Below are 20,834 nucleotides of genomic sequence, written 5' to 3'. Positions count from 1 at the left end.
TAGGAGGAGATGTAGAAAACGCATGCGCACGCCCCTACCTTTATAATATTCGTGGATCACTGATTTGAGCTGCTCAGGGAATCTGTGATTAGAGCAAAGCTGTTGACTATGAAATTAAGATAGATGATGTCAAAGATATAATCAAATTTCTGAGAATTACTCAAAAAGTGGCAGTTTTACATATGAAAGGGGGGAAAAAAATCACAAAAAATTGGAGTGATTGTATTTCACTGACATGTAAGACACTTTGCATGTAATATGTTAAAGGATATTCAAACAATTGTGTGTTTGAAACATCTTGAGACCTTTGTACTCTTTAGTGTAAATGAGTTCCACACCTTGGTCTTCGTTGTTCCGGAGCCACATCCCTCATCCCCATTTTTTCCCTTCAAGATATTCCATGTGTAATCAACAGGGCAACTGGATATCATTTCATAGAAACCATCAAACATTGTTAACATTATCTCACTGTGCAGAGAAAGTGCTACTAAAAGATCAATGTAACATAAAAAAGAGCAACGTAAATCAATACAAAACAGAAATGAACATATCACTTTTTATTTTAGGAATACTTAACTACTATTTACATGTTCTATGAAACAGAACAATCATTCTTGTTAGTTGTCTATGAATGGAATATCATTCTACAGAGTATTTTTACATTTCCCCAGATGTAATAAGCAGAGAAATCACTCTCTGAAATTAAATATGTAGCTACAATTTCATGAAATATACAACAATTTGGTCAGTTTATCAAATGATGTTAAGTCTTGCAGCAAAGTGCAGATAAAACTGCGGTTGACTTTGCATGATGGATACTTCTTTCTATATAAATAAAACACACACACATACACACTCTCTCTCTCTCTCTCACTCAATCATTCATTCTCTCTCCTTCCCCCTCCTGCTCTTTCTACACAGCAGAAACCTTTATGTAATGGTATTTACAGTTTAGGCACACTGTGCCCTTTATTTTACAACTGTAGTGCATAACCACAAATCGCAGTTTCAGTTCAAATGGTAACATCTTTTTCACTCCACAGATTTCACCGCTGAAATCCTAAGAAATCTGTAAGGCGATCATTGAGATCATGAAGCCAGCGCATTGGTTGTGCCATCTTTGCAGATGGCTTGATTCCTGGCTCAACAGGCATGTACTCTTCACTTCGTATGCAAAAGTAGCTGCGTATTGGACTGCGACACATTGGGCAGCGATCAAGTTTACCAAAGCAGCTGGCACAGATGCAGGTATGGCGGCAAGGTAGAAGAGCTCTTGAAAGGGGAAAATGTTGGCATACAACACACAGTTGTTCCCCTGCAGACTGCCACACTGATCCTACTTCATCTTCTGTACACACTACTGCAGGAGACTGTGTAGGATGTTCATCATCGTAGGTGAGAGGATTACCAGTTGCTAGATATAATTGCTGTAACAGAAATTTAAATTCATGATATTTAAAGAACAGCATTTTTGCATCGTTTATGAAAATCATTAAACATAAAATGAGTCGACAAGTAATTTTACTGTGCTTGAGTCAAACTTGTTAAAGGGAGCAAAAAACCTCAAGGTAAAAGCATGTAAAAGAAAAGTTGAGAGACAAGAGGTATCACCATTATCTGCAAATCCAAAAGGTGTTCCCAAAACTGTCACACTGATCCATACATGATGTTTGATAGGACAGTTTCAGAATTAATCCATGTATTTAGTCTGTAATAACAAATATATACTTTCAATTTTATTTGGTCTTGTAATGACATGGTTTCATCTAAATGACCCAAAAAAAGGTTGGTGTAGAAAGGTACCATGCATGTACTGTTCACAGCTGTAAAAGCGAAACAATTATCGATCAGAATGTGGATTGCTAAAACGGTCAGGTACAAGGTGGTGGGTTTAACCAAGACCATACGAGGGGCGTTTGGAAAGTCCGTGCAAAGTCCAAGAGACGGCACCACTGGCACGTATCGAGGTCAAGTTTAGTTAGTAGCATCTTCGGAAAGAATGCTCACCAAGTTTCTGCCGTATTGGTCTATTTCTGTGTGTTTGGCATTCGTGTGAATCAAGGAAGTCGAGTGATTGTCAAAAATTGGATGAAAAAGAATTTTGTGTGGTGATCAAACATTACTTTATGAAAGGCAAAACGCCTCAGGAGACTAAAGAGAAGCTTGATAAACATTATGGTGACTGCACCTTCAATTAGAACAGTTTGTAAATAGTTTAAAAATTTTCGGAGTGGCCATATGGGCACAAATGGTGGTGAATGTTCTGGACGCCCTGTGGATGTTATGAATCCAGAAATCATTGGTACAATCCATGATGTGATGATGAATGACAGAAGAGTTAAGGTGTGTGAGATTGCTAGTGCTGTGGGCATCTCGAATGAATGGGTACATAATATTTTGCATAAACATTTGGACACGAGAAAGATATCTGCAAGATGGGTTCGGCGATTGCTCACACTTTACCAAAAATGGACTCATGTGAAGTATTGCAAGGATTGTTTGCAGCTGTTCAGGAAGAATCTGTAGACCTTTAAGCATCGTTTCGTCACTGTGGATGAAACACGGATACATTACTACATTCCTGAGACCAACGAACAATCCAAACAATGGGTTACCAAAGGAGAATCTGCACCGAAAAAGGTGAAGACCATTCCTTTGGCCAGAAAGGTTATGGCAACCGTCTTTTGGGATTTGCAAGGGATAATCCTCTTTGACTATCTGGAAAAGGGTAAAACTATTACAAGTGCATATTATTCATCCTTATTGGACCATTTGAAAACCAAGCTGCTAGAAAAACGCCGGTGATTGGACCGCAAAAAAGTCCTTTCCCATTACGACAATGCACCAGCACACACCTCAGCAGTTGTGGTTGCAAAATTAATGGAAATAGGATTCCAACTTGTTTCACATCCTCCTGATTCTCCAGACTTGGCTCCCTTGGACTACTATTTGTTCCACAATTTGAAGAAATGGCTGGCGTGACGAAGATTTTATTCAAACGAGGAGGTGATTGCAGCAACTAGTAGCTATTTTGCAGACTTGTCAATTCCTATTATTCGGAAGGAATCAACAAATTAGAACAGTGTTGGATGAAGTGTAGAAGTCTAAAAGGAGACTCTGTCGAAAAATAAAAATGGTTTACCCCAAACACGTAAGTAATTTTTATTTTTGCATGGATTTTTCCAACGCCCCTCATATGTCTGTTGGATGTTAGTGTACTGGGACAAGCAAGTAATTTTTCAGTTGTAATACAGTAGCTGTGGAAAGACAGGGGAGGATGTGATTAGGTCTTTAGATGCAGGAAGAGAGGCTGCAAGAAATTGGTTGAATATGCTGTTCATCAAAGGTAGAGGATATATCTTTGCAGGCATTATCACCAATCATGATCCAATATGGAGGCTAGTTAACTTGGGTTTGTGGAGCTTTAGTAGCAGGTAGAAGATAGATGTTTGTGCTTGGCGACTCTTAACCTGACACCCTCTCGCTCCTCAGACTGGCATTTACACAGTTTCTCCTGTATTTTGGGATATATTTGCAACTTTATTTTTGCGAAGTGTAGCTGGAGCTAGTTCAAACAAATACTGCTCATCACATCTTTCATGCGACACCCAGAGTTGACAAAAAGCATTGGTTTGTTTCCCGTTTTAAACAAAATGATTTTTAAAGCAGAATTTTATGTGCCCAATTGATAGAGCAGGTGCAAATTAGTCTTTTGTGATATTTGTTTTATCAATATGCATTAACATAAACATGAAGAGTAATTAGTGCTCCAATGATGATGGCACCACACTCCCTGACCTGCACAAACTGCTGCTGCCATCCTGAAGCACTGCTGGAAGACCGATTATTCTTCATGTTTTACTGTTCCTGTTAATGCATATTGATAAAGTGAATATCTTATTAGACTAATCTGGGACACCTCTATCGGTTGGGAATGTAAAATTCTGCTTTAAAAGTCATTTTCATTTTTTGACAAGAAACACGTACACTTCCCATTGACACTGGGATTGCATAAAAGGCTCTATGAGCAGTATTTGCATTGGCAAACTCCATTTACATATTGCAAAAAATTAAATTGAAAATATCTGTCAAAACACCAGAGAAAATGCACCTAACAACTCTTAGGAGAGAAACCATATTTACAATTATGCTACTCACCATATAGCAGAGATGCTTAGTCGCAGATAGGCACAACAATAGGACTGTCAAGGCCGAGGCCAGCCAGAGGCTATAGTCATTTATCAGATAGGTGTGTGTGTGTGTGTGTGTGTGTGTGTGTGTGTGTGTGTGTGTGCGCGCGCACACTCACGCTCTACGCACACTCACGCTCTACGCACAAGTGCAGACATTCTAACATACCTTCAAACAGGAGAGTTGACCATTTGCTTGCTTCAGATACTGAGCAAGAATACTTGTTGGCAATGTACAAACAGAATCCTTTATGTGAATTACATTGATTAAAGCCACCTGAAATGTTGAACACAACATACTTCATTAATCATCAAGTGTTATATACTGCCGACATTTCTTGCATTTATTTTTATACCAGCATCTTACCGTCTCATCAGGATGCATTGTGTGACTGTCCTTCCTTATCAGGAAAACCACCAGAGGATAACACAGGCGTGGTGGAGTACCCAAGTCAAGCTCTGGCTGAGGCAAGTGCAGTGTAAACAGTTCATCTCCATGGTTGGACTTGCTAGTACTGTGTTAAGGAAGTCTTATTGCATACTCACTGACATTGAGCAGAATGATTGTAAAGACATTTTGCCACATAAATAGAATTAGCAAACAAAAGTAGGTAATGTTCAGTACTCTAAACCCAAGCTTGTAAAATATCTTTCCAGAAATTTTAGAAAATCCAATTATGGAATTTTTTGCATGGAATACATTCTCTCTCTTTTAGATGCTGATAGAGAAGCTGATGAAAAGGAGGGGATGTGGCATATAAAAATTCGTAAGAGGCCCAAGCAACTGACAGTCCTAAAGGGAAAAAAATATGGTCACTTCCCTTTAGACACTCCTGATTTGCCATTTTTATTTTATGAAGAGTGTGTGTGTGGGGGGGGGGGGGGGATTTTCATTTTATAAAGTCATTGTCATTCATACAATGGCATGATATAGGAATTTGGTGATGCATGAGAGCTCCTGTTACCAATCCTCGTTCTTCCTATATCAAACATCCCAGCCCCTCTCCCTCCGAAGGGAAACTTTAAGATCTTTTCCAAGGTTTATTGTTATTATGGTACCTTTCTTTATAATTTATTTACTTGTGTACCTAAGTGTTACTGACAATTCAGTAATCATACTCAGTATTTTGAATCACTGCTTTTAGTGTGTGTGTTTCTCCTAATTAACAAATTTTCAGAAGTCAAAGAATGAAAGTCAACAGTGGTTACATAACTGTATGTTCTGCAACATTGTGGAGTGAAAAATCGCACAATGAATAAGTTAAGTCTCAGCAGTTAGTGATTTCAGTGTTATTATTCCAGCAGTGGTAAGCTGGTGTGGGAAAAAATGGGGTGGGGGGCCCATGAAGATGGGGGGGGGGGGGAGAATCAATAGCACTACTGAAGGTGGTATACCCTCGCCTTCCTTTGATAGGATTTATCCAGGCAGGTACTGGAGGACTTACGGGTTCCCAACAATTATTCAGCATGACTTCTAGTTTTGTAAATGAGAGTTATATTACATGGGTGGTAGGGGAAGAATGGATGCATTTTTTGATTGCCTTACACATAACTGTCAGACTTAAATGTTACTATAAACTAGCTCAAGCATTTCATGTTAATACAATCAGAATTGACTACTATATATGATTTATTATTAATTTTCTATTAATATTGTTGTCTGCATAATCCACAGTTTCATGCGTACTACATTTTGTGTGTTCATCTTTATGTTCAGCAATGTCAGTCGTATCACTTTGGTTTATGGATTTAAAAATGAAATGGTGGCACTGCTTGCACATATATTACAGAAATAGTTGATTATTATTAAATATCTCAGCATTTACAGGCAATTAATGTGCTTGTTGCTGTTTTTGTATGTTTGGAGACTGTAGTGCATTCATAGTTGCAACAATGTGATGCATCTGTGACTCAAGACTGCCAACCAGCAACAATTTAAAATTGCAGCAAATGTTCAGTTCAATAGTATTTAAAGTTACTTCCTCTTTATTTATTTATTTATTTATCTCTTGTTCCAGTGATCCATGTTGTGACACTATCACAGGATATGGAACGTGTCAGTTTTACAAGCTTTGGCCAGAATTTATGGTAATACATAAAACAAAACAAAAACAGCAAACGGCAACTTAGGTCCCACTACAAGAAATACATTTTAGAGATAGATAAAGATTACAAAATAGTAAGTGTTACAGAGAAATAAATTTTGCAAAATATATATTTACAATAAAAATATTCGGTATTACAAATACAAATTTGGGCATACATTTGTAATTTACAATACAAGAAATGTTAAACAATGTAGTTCAGGAACTCTTCTATTGTATAAAATGATCCTTGCAATAGGAACTGCCGTAAGGTTTTTTTAAACAAGAGATCATCATCTACCAAACACTTAATTCTTGAAGGGAGGGCATTAAAAATCTTACAGCCACTGAAATGGACTCCTTTCTGCACCATACTTAGATTTGGCTGTTCATAGTGGATATCATGTTTCCTTCAAGTATTGTGACTGTGATATGCACTATTCAGCTTAAAGATGAATTTTTCTTTCCTTGTGAAGCACATCAACGAGAATATATATTACGCAGTGGATGTAAGTATTTCAAGCTTCTTAAAAAGATTCCTGCATGTGGCTCTAGGATGGACTCCACACGTGATCCTTATGGCTCTGTTTTGTACACACAGTACTTTTTTATCCAGTGGCTGATTTCCCCAAAATATAATTCCAAATACCATAATTGCATGAAAGTAACCGTAATACGCTGACTTCATGGTTTCCATATTTCTATTAGAAGAAACAATGCGCAATGCATATGTCGCTGAACTTCGTCTTTTGCATAGATCCACGATGTGGTTTGACCAATTCAGTTCGCTATCAATATGCAAGCCAGGGTATTTTGAGGAATCTACTGTGGTTATTGTCTGCTCAACCATTTTTAATACTATTTCCTCATCTTTGGATGTTTTGTGGAACTGAATGTAGTTTGTTTTACAGTAATTTAAAGTAAGACCATTAATGTTGAACCAGTTCACCGTTTCATTTAAAACGATATTTGCAGTTACCTCAAGTTTATCTGCTGAATTATCAATAAGTAGTGTAGTGTCATCCACGAAAATGGTGAATCTACAATATTCCATAGAGAGAGGGAGATCATTTATAAATATAATAAAAAGTAGGGGGCCCAGAACTGAGCCCTATGGCACTCCACATGTGATGGTACACCATTCTGAAGATACTGGGACACCATCTTAACTATCTACTACAACTTTTTGTTTCCTGTTTGACAGATATGAGTCAAGCCATTTCCTTGCTGCACCACTTATACCGAGATGTGCAGCTTCTTGTAAAAGAATTTGGTGATTTACAGTCAAATGCTTTTGTTAGGTCACAAAATATGCCAATCACTTTCAGTTTTTTGTTGATAGATTTCAAGAGTTTGCCAGTAAATGCAAATATTGCATCTTCTGTTGACAAACCTTTCTGAAATCCAAACTGACTTTTGCTGAAGGTATTGTGTTCACTGAGATGCTTAACTATCCGGGTATGCATTAGTTTCTCTAAAACCTTTGAAAAGCCTGTCAGTAGTGATATTGGCCTGTAGTTAGCAGTATCCGTCTTATCCCCCTTCTTATACAGCGGTTTTACAACTGTATACTTAAGCCTGTCAGGAAAGCCTGTCAGGAACTATTCTTTGCTTAAGTGACGGATCAAAAATGTGGCAAAGGACTTTACTTACATGGCTGGAGCAGTATTTTAATAATTTGTTAGAAATGTTGTCAATTCCAGAAGACTTTTAACTTTTCAGGGAGTTAATAACTCTTTCAATTTCTTGAACAGTGACTGTGTTTACCTTCATGTGTTGTACTGAACCAGGTACTCTGCTTTCAAAAGATTGATGGCTTGCTTCATGGACCCTTGTAAGCCTATTTTTTCTGTTACTGTTAAAAAATTGTTGTTGAATGTGTCTGCAACTGTTTTTGGATCGCTAACAAGATTACCCTCACTTTTGATTTGGATATTTTCACTACAAACTGCATTTTTCCCCGTTTCCTTCTTTACAAATTTCCAGATAGTTTTTACTTTATTGCTCGAGTTGTCAATTTCTGCCTTCAAGCACAGCAGATGATGTCCAGCATTTGTCAAACAATATATGCACATGTAAGGAGATTCAATTATTATTACTCCTCCCCTCTTAGTATATTAATTGGATTTCACTTACCACAGAAAACTGTGGGAGTTTATTTGATTTATGATTGTGTAATGTTTATTCTGTCCCAGCACAGTGTGCATCATTCACTGAAGCACAACCAAGCTTCCACCATATTTAAGCTTAAATTCATCCATTTTGTATGTAATGTTTTGAGGACTGCAACTACATGGAATATTTTCTAATGATTCAGTGACTTTTCACTGTTAAGTCACTAGCACAATGCATTTAGACAGCTGTTTATATTCGCATGTGAAAGTGTTATGCTGTGATGTGTTGTCACCGTGTGCTGTGTGCCAGACAACTAAATTCCCAACAAAAATGATTGTGTTTCAGCACGTAATCTCATTGGCACACACACCAAATAGACTTATTTGCACTTCGAAAAAATGTAATGTACATGTAAATGGAACGCACCTGCGATGGCAACATGCTGCCAAGATGTGTCGTGCTAATTAAATATTAGTAAAGAGTGACTGAAGCAGTGGAAATTATTTCATAAACTTCTACCACACAATTTTATAAAGCACTTGATGCCATAGGCTAAGGCAGAAGTGTTAAATAAAAGATAATAATTGTTACTAACTACTTCATATAAAATTTCTTGGCTGCTGTTTTTGTTTCATTTTAAGATACTATTAGGCTTACTTTCTCTCAGACCTTGTTTACTGACAGAGTAATGAACACAAATATAATAATGAAAGGATACTGTACAACTGCTCCCTTCTGTTGATAGAAACCCTGCAGTAAGTTTCCTTGTTCAACTTCCTTTTGCAGTACACTCCAAGGTCTCCATAGGAAAAGGTGCAGCTCTCTGATAGAAACTCCCCAGAAGGCCTGTAGTGTGTAAGGAACTTGACTTGATATCACACACTGCAAATCTGCAACAGACAGACCATAAGATTTAACAATGTAACAAAAAGTAAGTGCTACTAAAACAAGTGATGTTTTTCAGATCTATCTTCCTGTACAAACTTTATGCTCAAGATCATTGCAGTTTTATAATCTTATCATTCAATGAATATTTTTTTATGTTATGGGATTTTCATGTAAATACTGCCATAACAATGTGTTATCTACGGTATAAGTTTCTAAACTCACACTCTCTCTCTCTCTCTCTCTCTCTCTCTCTCTCTCTCTCTCTCTCTCTCTCTCTGAAAACATGAACAGGACTCAGATTTTAGCATACAGCCTCCATTTAAACAATGTTTAATAGAGAGTAATCAGAAACTGCCAGTTCATCTTCGCCAAAGCAGTTATAATCCCATTAGTATGCAGTATCAGTTATCTTTATTACACCAGATCATTCTGGGACTCGGAAATAAAGTTGATGAAGTACTCATTTGTATAGATGAAATGAATTCATCTAACCAAATTGACATAATCTGCCTCTCTGAACATCAAGTGAACACTGGTATAGATATGTTAGACATTTCAGGATTTAAGCTAGCTTCCTACTTCTGCAGAGTAGATATGGATGGAGGAGGAGTTGCCACATTTATTGAAAACTGCCATAAATTCAAGAACATTGACATTAATAAATTCTGTTTAGAGCAGCATCTAGAAACATGTGCAACAGAAGTAGAGTTCCATAACAGATCCTATATAATAGTAACTATTTACCGAGCACCTGCAGGAAATTATGACCTATTCATAAATCATCTAGAAGCTCTTTTGGATTATTTAACAGGAAGAAACAAAGAAATTTTGAATGCTGGTGACTTTAATACAGATTTTCTAATGCAATCTTCCAGTAAACATTTACTGCAGTTAGTAATGTTGTCTTTCAATCTAACTCACACTGTCAACTTTCCAACTAAGATCACTAAATCCTCAAGGACAGCGATTGATAACATTTTTATAGACAAATGAAAGGAACAAAATCATATCATAAAACCTGTAATAAATGGACTATCAGATAATGACATGCAGCTCCTTGTTTTAGATGTAAATTCTATGCAGATTATCAATACTGCTAAATCTGAGTACAGGGGGGGGGGGGGGGGGGGTAGTCAATCAAACAAAAATTTAGTGTTTTAGAAAACTGCTCAAAGATATGAACTGGAAAGATGTTTGTAGTGCTCATGACATGAATGAAAAATATAACACATTCATGAACAATGTCAGTACCATGTTTGAAAACTGTTTTCCTCTAAAAATTACTCAAATTAAACAGAAGTCTATAATAGAACCATGGATTACACAAGGAATAAAGATTACCTGTAAGACAAAAAGGAAAATGTATCTGTCGACCAAGAATAGCTCCAATACTGATGATTTAGCTAAATACAAGGAATACTGTAAAATATTTAAAAAAGTAATTCAGACATCTAAACAAATGCACTACGAGAAGAAGATAGCAATGTCATGGAACAAAATAAAAACAATATGGGATACAGTGAAAGAAGAGACTGGTAGAACCAGAAAGGAACAGGAGCAAATTGCACTAAGGGTAGATGACACATTAGTAACCGATGGGCATAGTGTGGCAAATCTAGTTAACAAGTTACTGATAGAATGGGATTGTCAGGATCAGTAAATAATGCCCTTGAATATCTGAAATTAGCCTTTACAAACAGCTTCAGGTACATGAATATCTCACTCACTTCACCAAAAGAAATACCTTCCATAATAAAATCTTTAAAAACAAAGCATTCTAGTGGTTGCGATGAAATATCAAGAAAGTTAATTAGGGCATGTTCTTGTGAGTTTAGTGCAATTCTAAGTTACTTGTGTAACCAGTCAATTATAACTGCGACATTTCCTGACTGACTAAAATATGCAGATGTTAAGCCTCTATTCAAGAAATGGGATAAAGAGATACCATCAAACTACAGACCGATTTCTTTTTTGTCAGCATTCTCAAAAATTTTTGAAAAAGTAATGTACAGGCAGCTTCTCAACCATCTGACCACAAATAACATATTATCAAGAACACAGTTTGGATTTCTGAAGGGTTCTGATATCGAGAAGGCTATTTACACCGACTGTGAAAATGTACTTAATTCATTAAATAACAAGTTACAAGCAGCAGGTATTTACTGTGATTTGTCAAGGCATTCGATTGTGTGAACCACAACATCCTTTTAAATAAATTAGAATTCTATGGTGTCACAGGCAGTGCTGCAAAATGGTTCAAGTCATAACACATAACAGGAAAAAAAGGGTGTCAGTGCAAGGGACTACTGAATTAAGTCATCAGTCATCATCATCAAAATGGGAAGAAATTACATGTGGTGTCCCACAAGGATCCATCTTAGGGCCATTGCTTTTTCTTGTGTACATTAATGATCTCTCATCAGTTACACTGCCAGAAGCAGAGTTTGTTTTGTTTGCAGATGACAATAAATAGTATGTAGAGTGTAGTTCTAGAAAGATCTGTTAATGATATTTTCATGGATATTAATAAATGGTTTAAAGCCAACTCACTGACACTGAACTTCGAAAAGACTCACTACATGCAATTCAGAACCTGTAAGAGGTTTCCACCCAGCATATGCATAAAGTATGAAGAAGAGCAGATAGAAGAGGTTGACAGTCTTAAATTTCCGGGATTACAACTTGATGATAAATTCAGTTGGGAGGAGCACACCACAGAACTGCACAAACGCCTTAAAAAATCTGTATTTGCAATTAGAGTGTTAGCAGACATAGGCGACATAAAAATGAAAAAGTTTGCATACTGTTATTCCATAATGTCATATGGTATAATATTTTGGGGTAACTCTTAAAGTCAAACAAAAGTTTCCGGAGTCCAACAGGGTGTAATACGTATTATTTGTGGAGTAAATTCACGGAAGTCCTGTAGAAACCTCTTCAAAGAACTGGGTATACTAACTACTGCCTCTCAGTATATTAACTCCTTAATGAAATTGTCCTAAATAATATATCTCATTTTCCAACAAACAGCTCAGTTCATACATACAATACCAGGAACAAAAATGATCTGCACAAGGACTTAAAAGCACTTACTTTAGTTCAAAACAGGGTCCACAACTCAGGAACACTAATCTTCAATAATTTGCCAGCAAACATAAAAAATTTATGTTACAAATAAAGATCTTTTTAAAAGGAGCCTGAAAGATTAGTGGCCAACTCCTACTCCATTGATGAATTTTTTAACAGAAAGAAATGATGTATTGTATATACTCATACTATTAGTATTGTTATTTCAGCTTTAAAAAAAAAGAGAGAGAGAGAGAAAGAAATTGACATGCTCCACATCCATGAGGATCTCCTCAGTGCAGATCTATGGAACGAGAAATTAATCTAAACTAATATATATATATATATATATATATATATGATCAACATGCTTGTGTTGTCATGTTAACCTCAAATGGAAGCTGTTATATGCGTGGGAGCTGAGCAGGATGTATTTTTATTAATTTGCTGATTTCAGTTGCTTAACCCTAAAATTGTATGAACCTACATCGACAGGCCTTGCTCCTATGAATGTGATGTCTGTTGCCGTAGTTATGACATTTCCAGAGAGAGGTTCTTATCCTTTGTTTTTTTTCTCTCAATACACCCTCTACAATCCTTCAAAGTTCATACCAACATTTCTGGGACACTGTGTGTGTGTGTGTGTGTGTGTGTGTGTGTGTGTGTGTGTGTGTGTGAGAGAGAGAGAGAGAGAGAGAGAGAGAGAGAGAGAGATGATATTTGATTTTGTAAGTGGCCTGTTTGAAATGAAATAAACTTCAGTGCCTTCAAATTTTAGTGAAAAGATTGCACTTACCTGCCCAGCTTGACACATGCAATTGTGTTACCATCCACAACTATAAGCTTCACTTAAATGTGAAGCCATTTACTCATTCATACTAAATCACTGTAAGAAATATTTCCCGAATATCCACCTAACATTGCAATATCTTTTTAAGATGTGAGCTGCACTTGTATCTTCTCCCCCTCAGCATGCATCTTTTAATTTTTCAGAAATAGTTATTGTGAAAATAGGTTGTAGTGAGTGACCCACCTTAAACAGTTATATTGAAACCTCAAGATGAGTTTATCATTGGCAAGTAATGATTGTAGATCACTGATTGATTATTCTCTATGTTTGTGAAATGCATACTGCTGTCACTGCCACTTTTGACAGATGCCATTTACTTATGATACATCATATATATTCTGTGCAGTCACATTAATGTGAGCCCCTGTGAAAAGCCTGAAGATCCACCTTTTACAATGCGGACCACTGCAACGTGCAAGAAGAGTGTCAATGAGGTTCTGGAAGGTACCGGCAGGGGTGTGGAGTCATGCTGACTCCAGTGCTGTGGCCAGCTGCACTAGCTTTCTTGGTTGAGGATCCATGGCATGAAGGCGAGGTGGTCCCACAATAGATTGGCTTTTAAATCCAGGGAGTTTAGTGGCCAGGGGAGTACAGTAAACTCATCCTGGTGCTCTTTGAACCACATACATACACTTTGGGCTGTGTGACATGTGGCATTGTTCTGCTGGTAGATGCCATCGTTCTGAGGTAAAACAAACTGCGTGCAGGTGTGTACATGATCCCCAAGGATAGATGATCTATTGTGTCTTCCAGAATGACGAGATCACCCATGGAACGCCACAAAAACTTTCCTCCAAATCATAACGCTCCCTCCTCTGGCCTGGACCCTTCCGACGATTATTGCAAGGGCCGTACACGCCAACTGCCATCTGTCCAATGGAGCATAGAATGTGATTCATTGGAAAAGGCCCGTCCAGTTTCGGTACTGCCGTGCAAATGCCATTTTCAGTCGCCAATGACCAGTAGTCTGTGTGGATGGATGAACCAGGCACCTACTGCAGAGACCCACACACAGCAACATTTGTTGAACGGCTGTTGAGAACACACTGTTGGTAGCCCCTTGGTGCATCAGGGGTGTCAGTTGATCAACAGTTTCACGTCTATTCACCTGCATAGATCTTCACAGCCTTCGTCCAGCCCTGTCTTGTATGGCCCGTGGTCGCCACAGTTGGTTCGGTGCTGGTTTTGGACGGCACCATTTTGCCATGCATGATATACTTTAAACACTGCGGCACGTGGTGGACTTAGACGTTGTGGGAATGCTTACACCCTTGGCCCGAAAGCCAATGATCATCTTATCTTTTGGACGTCAGATAAATCGCTCAGTTTCCGCATTACGACAACGACTGCACTGTTATCCACGTCCCTGCGAGACGGTTCAAATAACCCCCCCCTCCCCCTCCCACCCCCATTGCTAATGCTGCCACCTGCCAAGTATGAGTGGTTATTGCACATTGACGCCAAATATACGCGATTGTCGCATTAATGTGACTGGATCGTGTATAAAGCGCTGAATGCGATCCATTTATGTCCTGCGCCCTGCCTCGACTGGAAAGGCAATGTTCGGCGGCGGCGGCGGCGGCGGCGGCGCGTAGCCGGCTGGAGACCACGTGCGAGCGCTGGGCCGCTTTCACTAGCTGTGACCCACTGCAGCCGTTATGCAAGAGCTGCCGGCCGCCGCGCCGTGCCGGTCCAGGGAGGCTGCGAACGCCGACGCCGCCCTCAGCTGTTCTTCAAGCAGTGTTCGTATGAGGTGTCACATCATGACGTATTCCTACGTGTTGCGTGTGCAGCTGCCAGCTCAAGACGGTTCGACTGAAATGCTGCCTGCATTAGGGTTGCCAGCTCCAAAAACAGAAAAGCCGGACTCAGCGTCATATTTAGTCCAACATTAGCCCAAAAATCCGGACTACTTATTTTCAACAGAAATAGATTCATTCTGATATTTCAATCGTTTACTAATAATAAACTACAGTCATTTGTTTACGAGATCAACCTTAAACGTGCTTCAACTAGAAACAATAATCAGTAAACAGTATTATAATCTGACAATGATAGCAATTGAGTGCTGAAGTATTACTTTGAGAATGTCATCTCTTTTAAAAGATTACAGATATTTCAAAACGATTTTCTTGCGTGAATGTGAGCTCTTTTCTAAAGAAAATGCTTTTGTTGTGTATGAAAAATGTAATAAAACATGTATGACTATGAATTCATATCAACGATATCACAGAAATCAGCCTATGGCTGGAACGAATTTTCAAATGTTTATAATAAAACGAAAGCAAGCAGCAAAGCTCCTCTCAGCAAACTGTACCCTCTTCTCCATCAAGGACGCATTTTATGTATGTCTGTCTGTCTGTCTCTGTAGTAAAATTGCTTTGATTTATAATTTAATGTGTTAAAAACTGGTTATAGTTATGTTTCGTTTGAAAGGGAATGTACTCCCTGCAATTATTAAGTGGTACATGATTTACGATTTTTGTAATATTTGTTTCAGAAAAACTAGCTTGAACCGTGAGCTCAACTGATAATGATAAAGAGACGCAATGTGCCGAATGCAGTTCGCGTGCAGCCATTGATTCAATACTGCTATAAGCAATCGGCGTCACCGAGATTATCTGCGGATCATTAAACAGTGACTTGCAGTCATTTTTAGCAAGAACAGTTTCCGGGAGAGATGTCCATTGTGTCTCCGAACTGAGAATCTGCTGCTCTCAGATTTGGCAGATACAGGCACAACAGAATTGATGGTGGTATTAAATTACCACTGCTCGTAAATAGTAAAAACTGAAGTTTGTTTTGAAATCATTGCATTCTTTGTACAGCCCGTTGCTCTATTGTCCAGTGAGAAGGAAACAAAATTCATTTTCTAACTTTATTTTTACAAATTCTGTCATTTCATTCAAATACTGGAGCAAAATAACGCGTCAGTTCTCAGGCTTGCTAATTGCTCAGTCTTTTTCGTAAGACAATCTTACGTCAAAATAGACAGAAAGTTCTCCATTAAACAAAATAAACAGCTATCTGTTCTTCTAGGACGGAAAAAGGGAAGATATTTATAAAATTTAGTTATTTTAATTAGACTTATAAAGAATTAAAACTCTGTAGTTAAGCACGTGCTTCTCATTTGAACCCACTTTATCAATATTTTTTTGTTTTGGAAACCATTTCAAGACACTCTTGACAAGTTAACCTTAAATTATACAACAACAACATCATCCCTGTGACTAACAGTTTGCAGTTAATTGCGTTTATGAAAGATCACCCTTTCGTCGTTCGCATTATGTCCTAATGGCTTATGCCTTACCTTGGAACGGGCCTTAGCTGTACATTCTCTACTTCATCGTTAAGAGGTCTAATTATCGTAACAAGCTGGGGGCGGATATGTCCGGCTAATATCGGTCACCTGGCACCTCGCAACCCCAAGCCTGAATAGATCCCCACGTCACTATCATGGGTAAATGAAATGGTCGATCAGAGTTTCAGTAAGTAGGGATGATTATCAGGTATCAGTCCGAAGGAGGCGGTATTTCCGAAACGGTCAAGGCTGAATTGTATGTCTGTTTTGATAGTTTATCGTGAGCGGAGTAATTGCATCACAAAAGCTTCGTGGGAACTACTGAGCTACACACACCATTGATATCTAAGGTGAGCCGGCCGGAGTGGCCGAGCGGTTCTAGGCGCTTCAGTCTGGAACCGCGCGACTGCTACGGTCGCAGGTTCGAATCCTGTCTCGGGCATGGATGTGTGTGATGTCCTTAGGTTAGTTAGGTTTAAGTAGTTCTAAGTTCTAGGGGACTGATGACCTCAGATGTTAAGTCCCATAGTGCTCAGAGCCATTTGAACCATTTGATATCTAAGGTGAGCATCACAATGTAATGTAACAGCTTTCCATCCAAATGAAGAGTCATCACTTCAGCGAACCCTGCAGCATAAGGTGGTCCTAAATACACGGAAAATGGTACCTGTACCTGTTCAAATGACGGTGGGTCAACAGTAAAAACATCAATTTGCTGCTTGGCAGTATCTGAACAGGATACTTCTTGCTGACTGTGGCTGGAGTGAAAGTCGATAAAAGTCTAACACATGTACTGAAAGAATATAAGGTGTTAAGGTCAGCATTTTTTGTGGATTTTGGGCGTCTAACAAGTGCCCTGACTATTACTGCCCCACACTAATGTGGTTGGGGAATATGTGACATTTTGACAAGGGAACCTCCCCACCGCACCCCCCTCAGATTTAGTTATAAGTTGGCACAGTGGATAGGCCTTGAAAAACTGAACACAGATCAATCGAGAAAACAGGAAGGTGTGTGGAACTATGAAAAAATAAGTAAAATATACTATTTGAGTAGTCCATACTCAAGACAGGCAACATCAAGGATAGCGCGATCCCAGGAGTGCAGTGGTTCCGTGGTTAGCGTGAGCAGCTGCGGAACGAGAGGTCCTTGGTTCAAGTCATGCCTCCAGTGAAAAGTTTAATATTTTATTTTCAGTTTATGTGACAAACTCTTATGTTTTCATCACTTTTTTGGGAATGATTATCACATCCACAAGAAAACCTAAATCGGGCAAGGTAGAAGAATCTTTTTACCCATTTGCGAAGTGTACAAGTTAGGTGAGTCGACAACATATTCCTGTCATGTGACGCACATGCCTTCACCAGTGTCGTATAGAATATATCAGACGTGTTTTCCTGTGGAGGAATCGGTTGACCTATGACCTTGCGATCAAATGTTTTCGGTTCCCATTGGAGACGCACGTCCTTTCGTCTACTAATCGCACGGTTTTGCGGTGCGGTCGCAAAACACAGACATTAAACTTATTACAGTGAACAGAGATTTCAATGAACGAACGGACAGATCATAACTTTGCGAAAATAAGAAATTAAAATTTTAACTCGAGGGCAGACTTGAACCGTTGACCTTTCATTCCACAGCTGCTCACGCTAACCACGGGACCACGGCGCTCGTGAACTCAGATTGTCATAGATGTTGCCTATCTTGCGCATAGACAACTCAGTTTGTTTATTTTGCTTATTTTTTCATAGTTCCATACAACTTCTTCCTGTTTTCTCGATTGATTTGTGTTCAGTTTTTCAAGGCCTATCCACTGTGCCAACTTATAATTAAATCTGAGGGGGGTGCGATGGGGCGGTTCCCTTGTGAGAAACATTGAAGTGTACCGTAACTCATTCAGTCCGAAGATCACATTTATTTTCAACCAAGTACTTTGCAACCTGGCAAATGTTAAGATTACTTTCTCAGGCCCAGACTCTACTGATACTAACCCAATATGTGCCCGACATAAATGATCCTCGAGTTTGCTGTGCGCATCCTCCGCTATGCAGCCATCTACAGTCCTGGAGAGCATGTTTGCTACACATACTGCAACCTAGGGCTGCTCTGAATATTAGCAGACGCTCTCAGTTTGAGAGAAATTTCACGGAGCTTTCTCTGAATCATTCTCAACAATAAGTGAACTGAATAACATTTCAACCATGACTGGGTTATATCCGTCGACACAATGGAGTAATTCCAAATGAATATCAAAGGATCCATCCATCGAAGTGCCAGAACGCGATATGAGCAAATTAAGTACAGGGTGTCCCACTCGAGAGAGCCCCCACAAACATGTATAGCAATTCCGCTGAAATTGCACCGAGCAATTTGAGACGTTTGACAGAGCAATACTGCGCTCCACGTCATCATATGGCGTGTGTCGCTGTGAAACAATATTCGAAGTCTTTAAGTGTAATGTAAGGAAATTTATGTTTGTGGGGCGTCTTTGGAGTGAAATACCCTGTAAGTTCAGTGAAGGCGAGGGGGCTTTCGTGAACAAGTTTCGTTGTTTCGTCAATTACAGTCAGTCCGTCGAGTGTATGTTTGTGCAGCGATGTGTATATGCTTAAGTCGTGCTGAGATCTGTTGCATTCCTGGAAGTAGAACAAGAAATGTCTGATCTGCAGGAGAGGAAAGCAGTGGCGTATCAACAACCATACTTTTTTTTAGCGGATAGGGGACGCAAGGAAATATAATTACCAATTTCTTGTAATGTGAATTAGACATCTTTCAGCAAGACCGTTAAGCAAATGTGTGTGACGATAGTGTGGGGAGTTCAGTTTTATGTTTTCTACAAACCGAAACCATTCATATCATACTGAAAGTCGTAAATACTGGTTTAAGTTTAGTGCCATTAATTTTGAAAGAGACTTCACTAATGGGAAGACATTAGTTCTAATTTTCTCTTAGATAGCTTACTGGGAGTGTTTCAGATTTACTGTACACCGAAATAACATTCGACCATCGATGAACCTCTCAATAACAACATTTTACAAACACTGCATTGCATCTTAATGGAAAAAGGAAAACCGTAAGTTCTGTGAAAATCATAAAGGCATTTATTTTTCTTTTTAGATTCCAAAAAAATTTCCGACTGTACAGTAGAACTCAATTAAACGAACCCAAGTACCCGAATCACCAATTATTTGGATCGCTTTGAGGAAAAAGAAATTTGTCCTATATGTTGATAGTATTGTTAGAAAGCTATTGCAGTAAACAGCACACTGTAAATTTCTTTATCGCTCTAATCAATCCGCAACGAATGTATTAAAAGAAAAAAAAATCGGTACACCATACTTGTGTTCGTGGTGCCCCTCATTCAGTTTAGTCTACATCAGCCTGTGACGTGACCTTAACGTGTATGTTAGCGGGCATTGCATGACATCCTGGTATTCTATATAATGCGTGATGGTTTTAGGCGAACTATCTCGGTCGGGCACACAGTTTTAATCTGCCAGGAAGTTTCATATGAAATATAAGTTTTTAGTGAAAATTTTACATACTTTTCCTAGGTACTATATATAATGACCAGTATCATTTACGCGAAGTTTTAAAAGGCAAGAGATGAGAAGCCTTTATTAATTAATACGCATTTGAAACTGAAAGAATGGCAGTTCCATCTTGTTTCACGATTTAAAGAAGAATGCGATCAGAACACTTTTACCGGTAAAACACAAATCAGAACCGGCATGACCTACTTGTTGCAGCCGGGAAGGCTAGAGTGACATTTTTGCATTGCACTTAATTTTCTTTTTGACACAAAGGCACCTCATATTTTGGCATTTCGTGTTGCACGTAGACCCGACGAATCCTTGGTCACTTCCTGTGGACTGACAAGCAGCTGCAGATCGGAGAAGTGGTCAGGAGCGTCTTCAATCCTCATTAAATTCTTTGGACATAAGGTAGTGGTGTCTGATTTTGCACAGAGCTGCTTCAAAATTCATTCTGCAGTTCCACGTCGGTAAAAGTCGTCTTCTGTCACCTTCATAACAACTGCCAACTGACTGTCCTTCGTCGACGTCGGGAATCAGAACTCTTACAGTGGCAGCCAAAGGCGCAGCAGGATATTTTTATTTTTCCTATTGAATCTCAAGGTTCAATTTCGATTCCGTTTTATTGTGGATAGTTTCCTCTACATTGAAGCAAACATTGCACAATTTCGTCGCCGTCATCGTTTTTAGGAGAATGTCCACCAATGGCATGAACGCTTCGGCCACACTTGACATTTGCCAGCACTGCAGGTTTCTTTTAAGCAGACGCAACATACATCAGAAAAACAAGCATTTTTCGGTAACGAC

General features: G+C 38.7%; 1 protein-coding gene across 3 annotated transcripts in view; it reads right to left on the bottom strand.

Moving 5' to 3' along the window:
- Nucleotides 1–546: 546 nt before the first annotated feature.
- Nucleotides 547–20,834, bottom strand: part of LOC126481500 (cell growth regulator with RING finger domain protein 1-like) — a 391,341-nt gene continuing 371,053 nt past the window's right edge. For all 3 annotated transcript variants that reach the window (XM_050105288.1, XM_050105289.1, XM_050105290.1), the window contains 4 exons: nt 9,108–9,279; nt 4,558–4,699; nt 4,360–4,467; nt 547–1,427 (listed from right to left, as the gene is read on the bottom strand). In XM_050105288.1, coding sequence (XP_049961245.1) covers nt 1,047–1,427; nt 4,360–4,467; nt 4,558–4,699; nt 9,108–9,279 — 803 coding nt within the window. In that variant the 3' untranslated portion in view covers nt 547–1,046. The remainder of the gene's footprint in view (nt 1,428–4,359; nt 4,468–4,557; nt 4,700–9,107; nt 9,280–20,834) is intronic.

Source organism: Schistocerca serialis, chromosome 5, assembly GCF_023864345.2.
Source record: "Schistocerca serialis cubense isolate TAMUIC-IGC-003099 chromosome 5, iqSchSeri2.2, whole genome shotgun sequence".
In the NCBI taxonomy this organism is placed as follows: domain Eukaryota; kingdom Metazoa; phylum Arthropoda; class Insecta; order Orthoptera; family Acrididae; genus Schistocerca; species Schistocerca serialis.
This window is presented reverse-complemented; position numbering and strand designations above follow the sequence as displayed.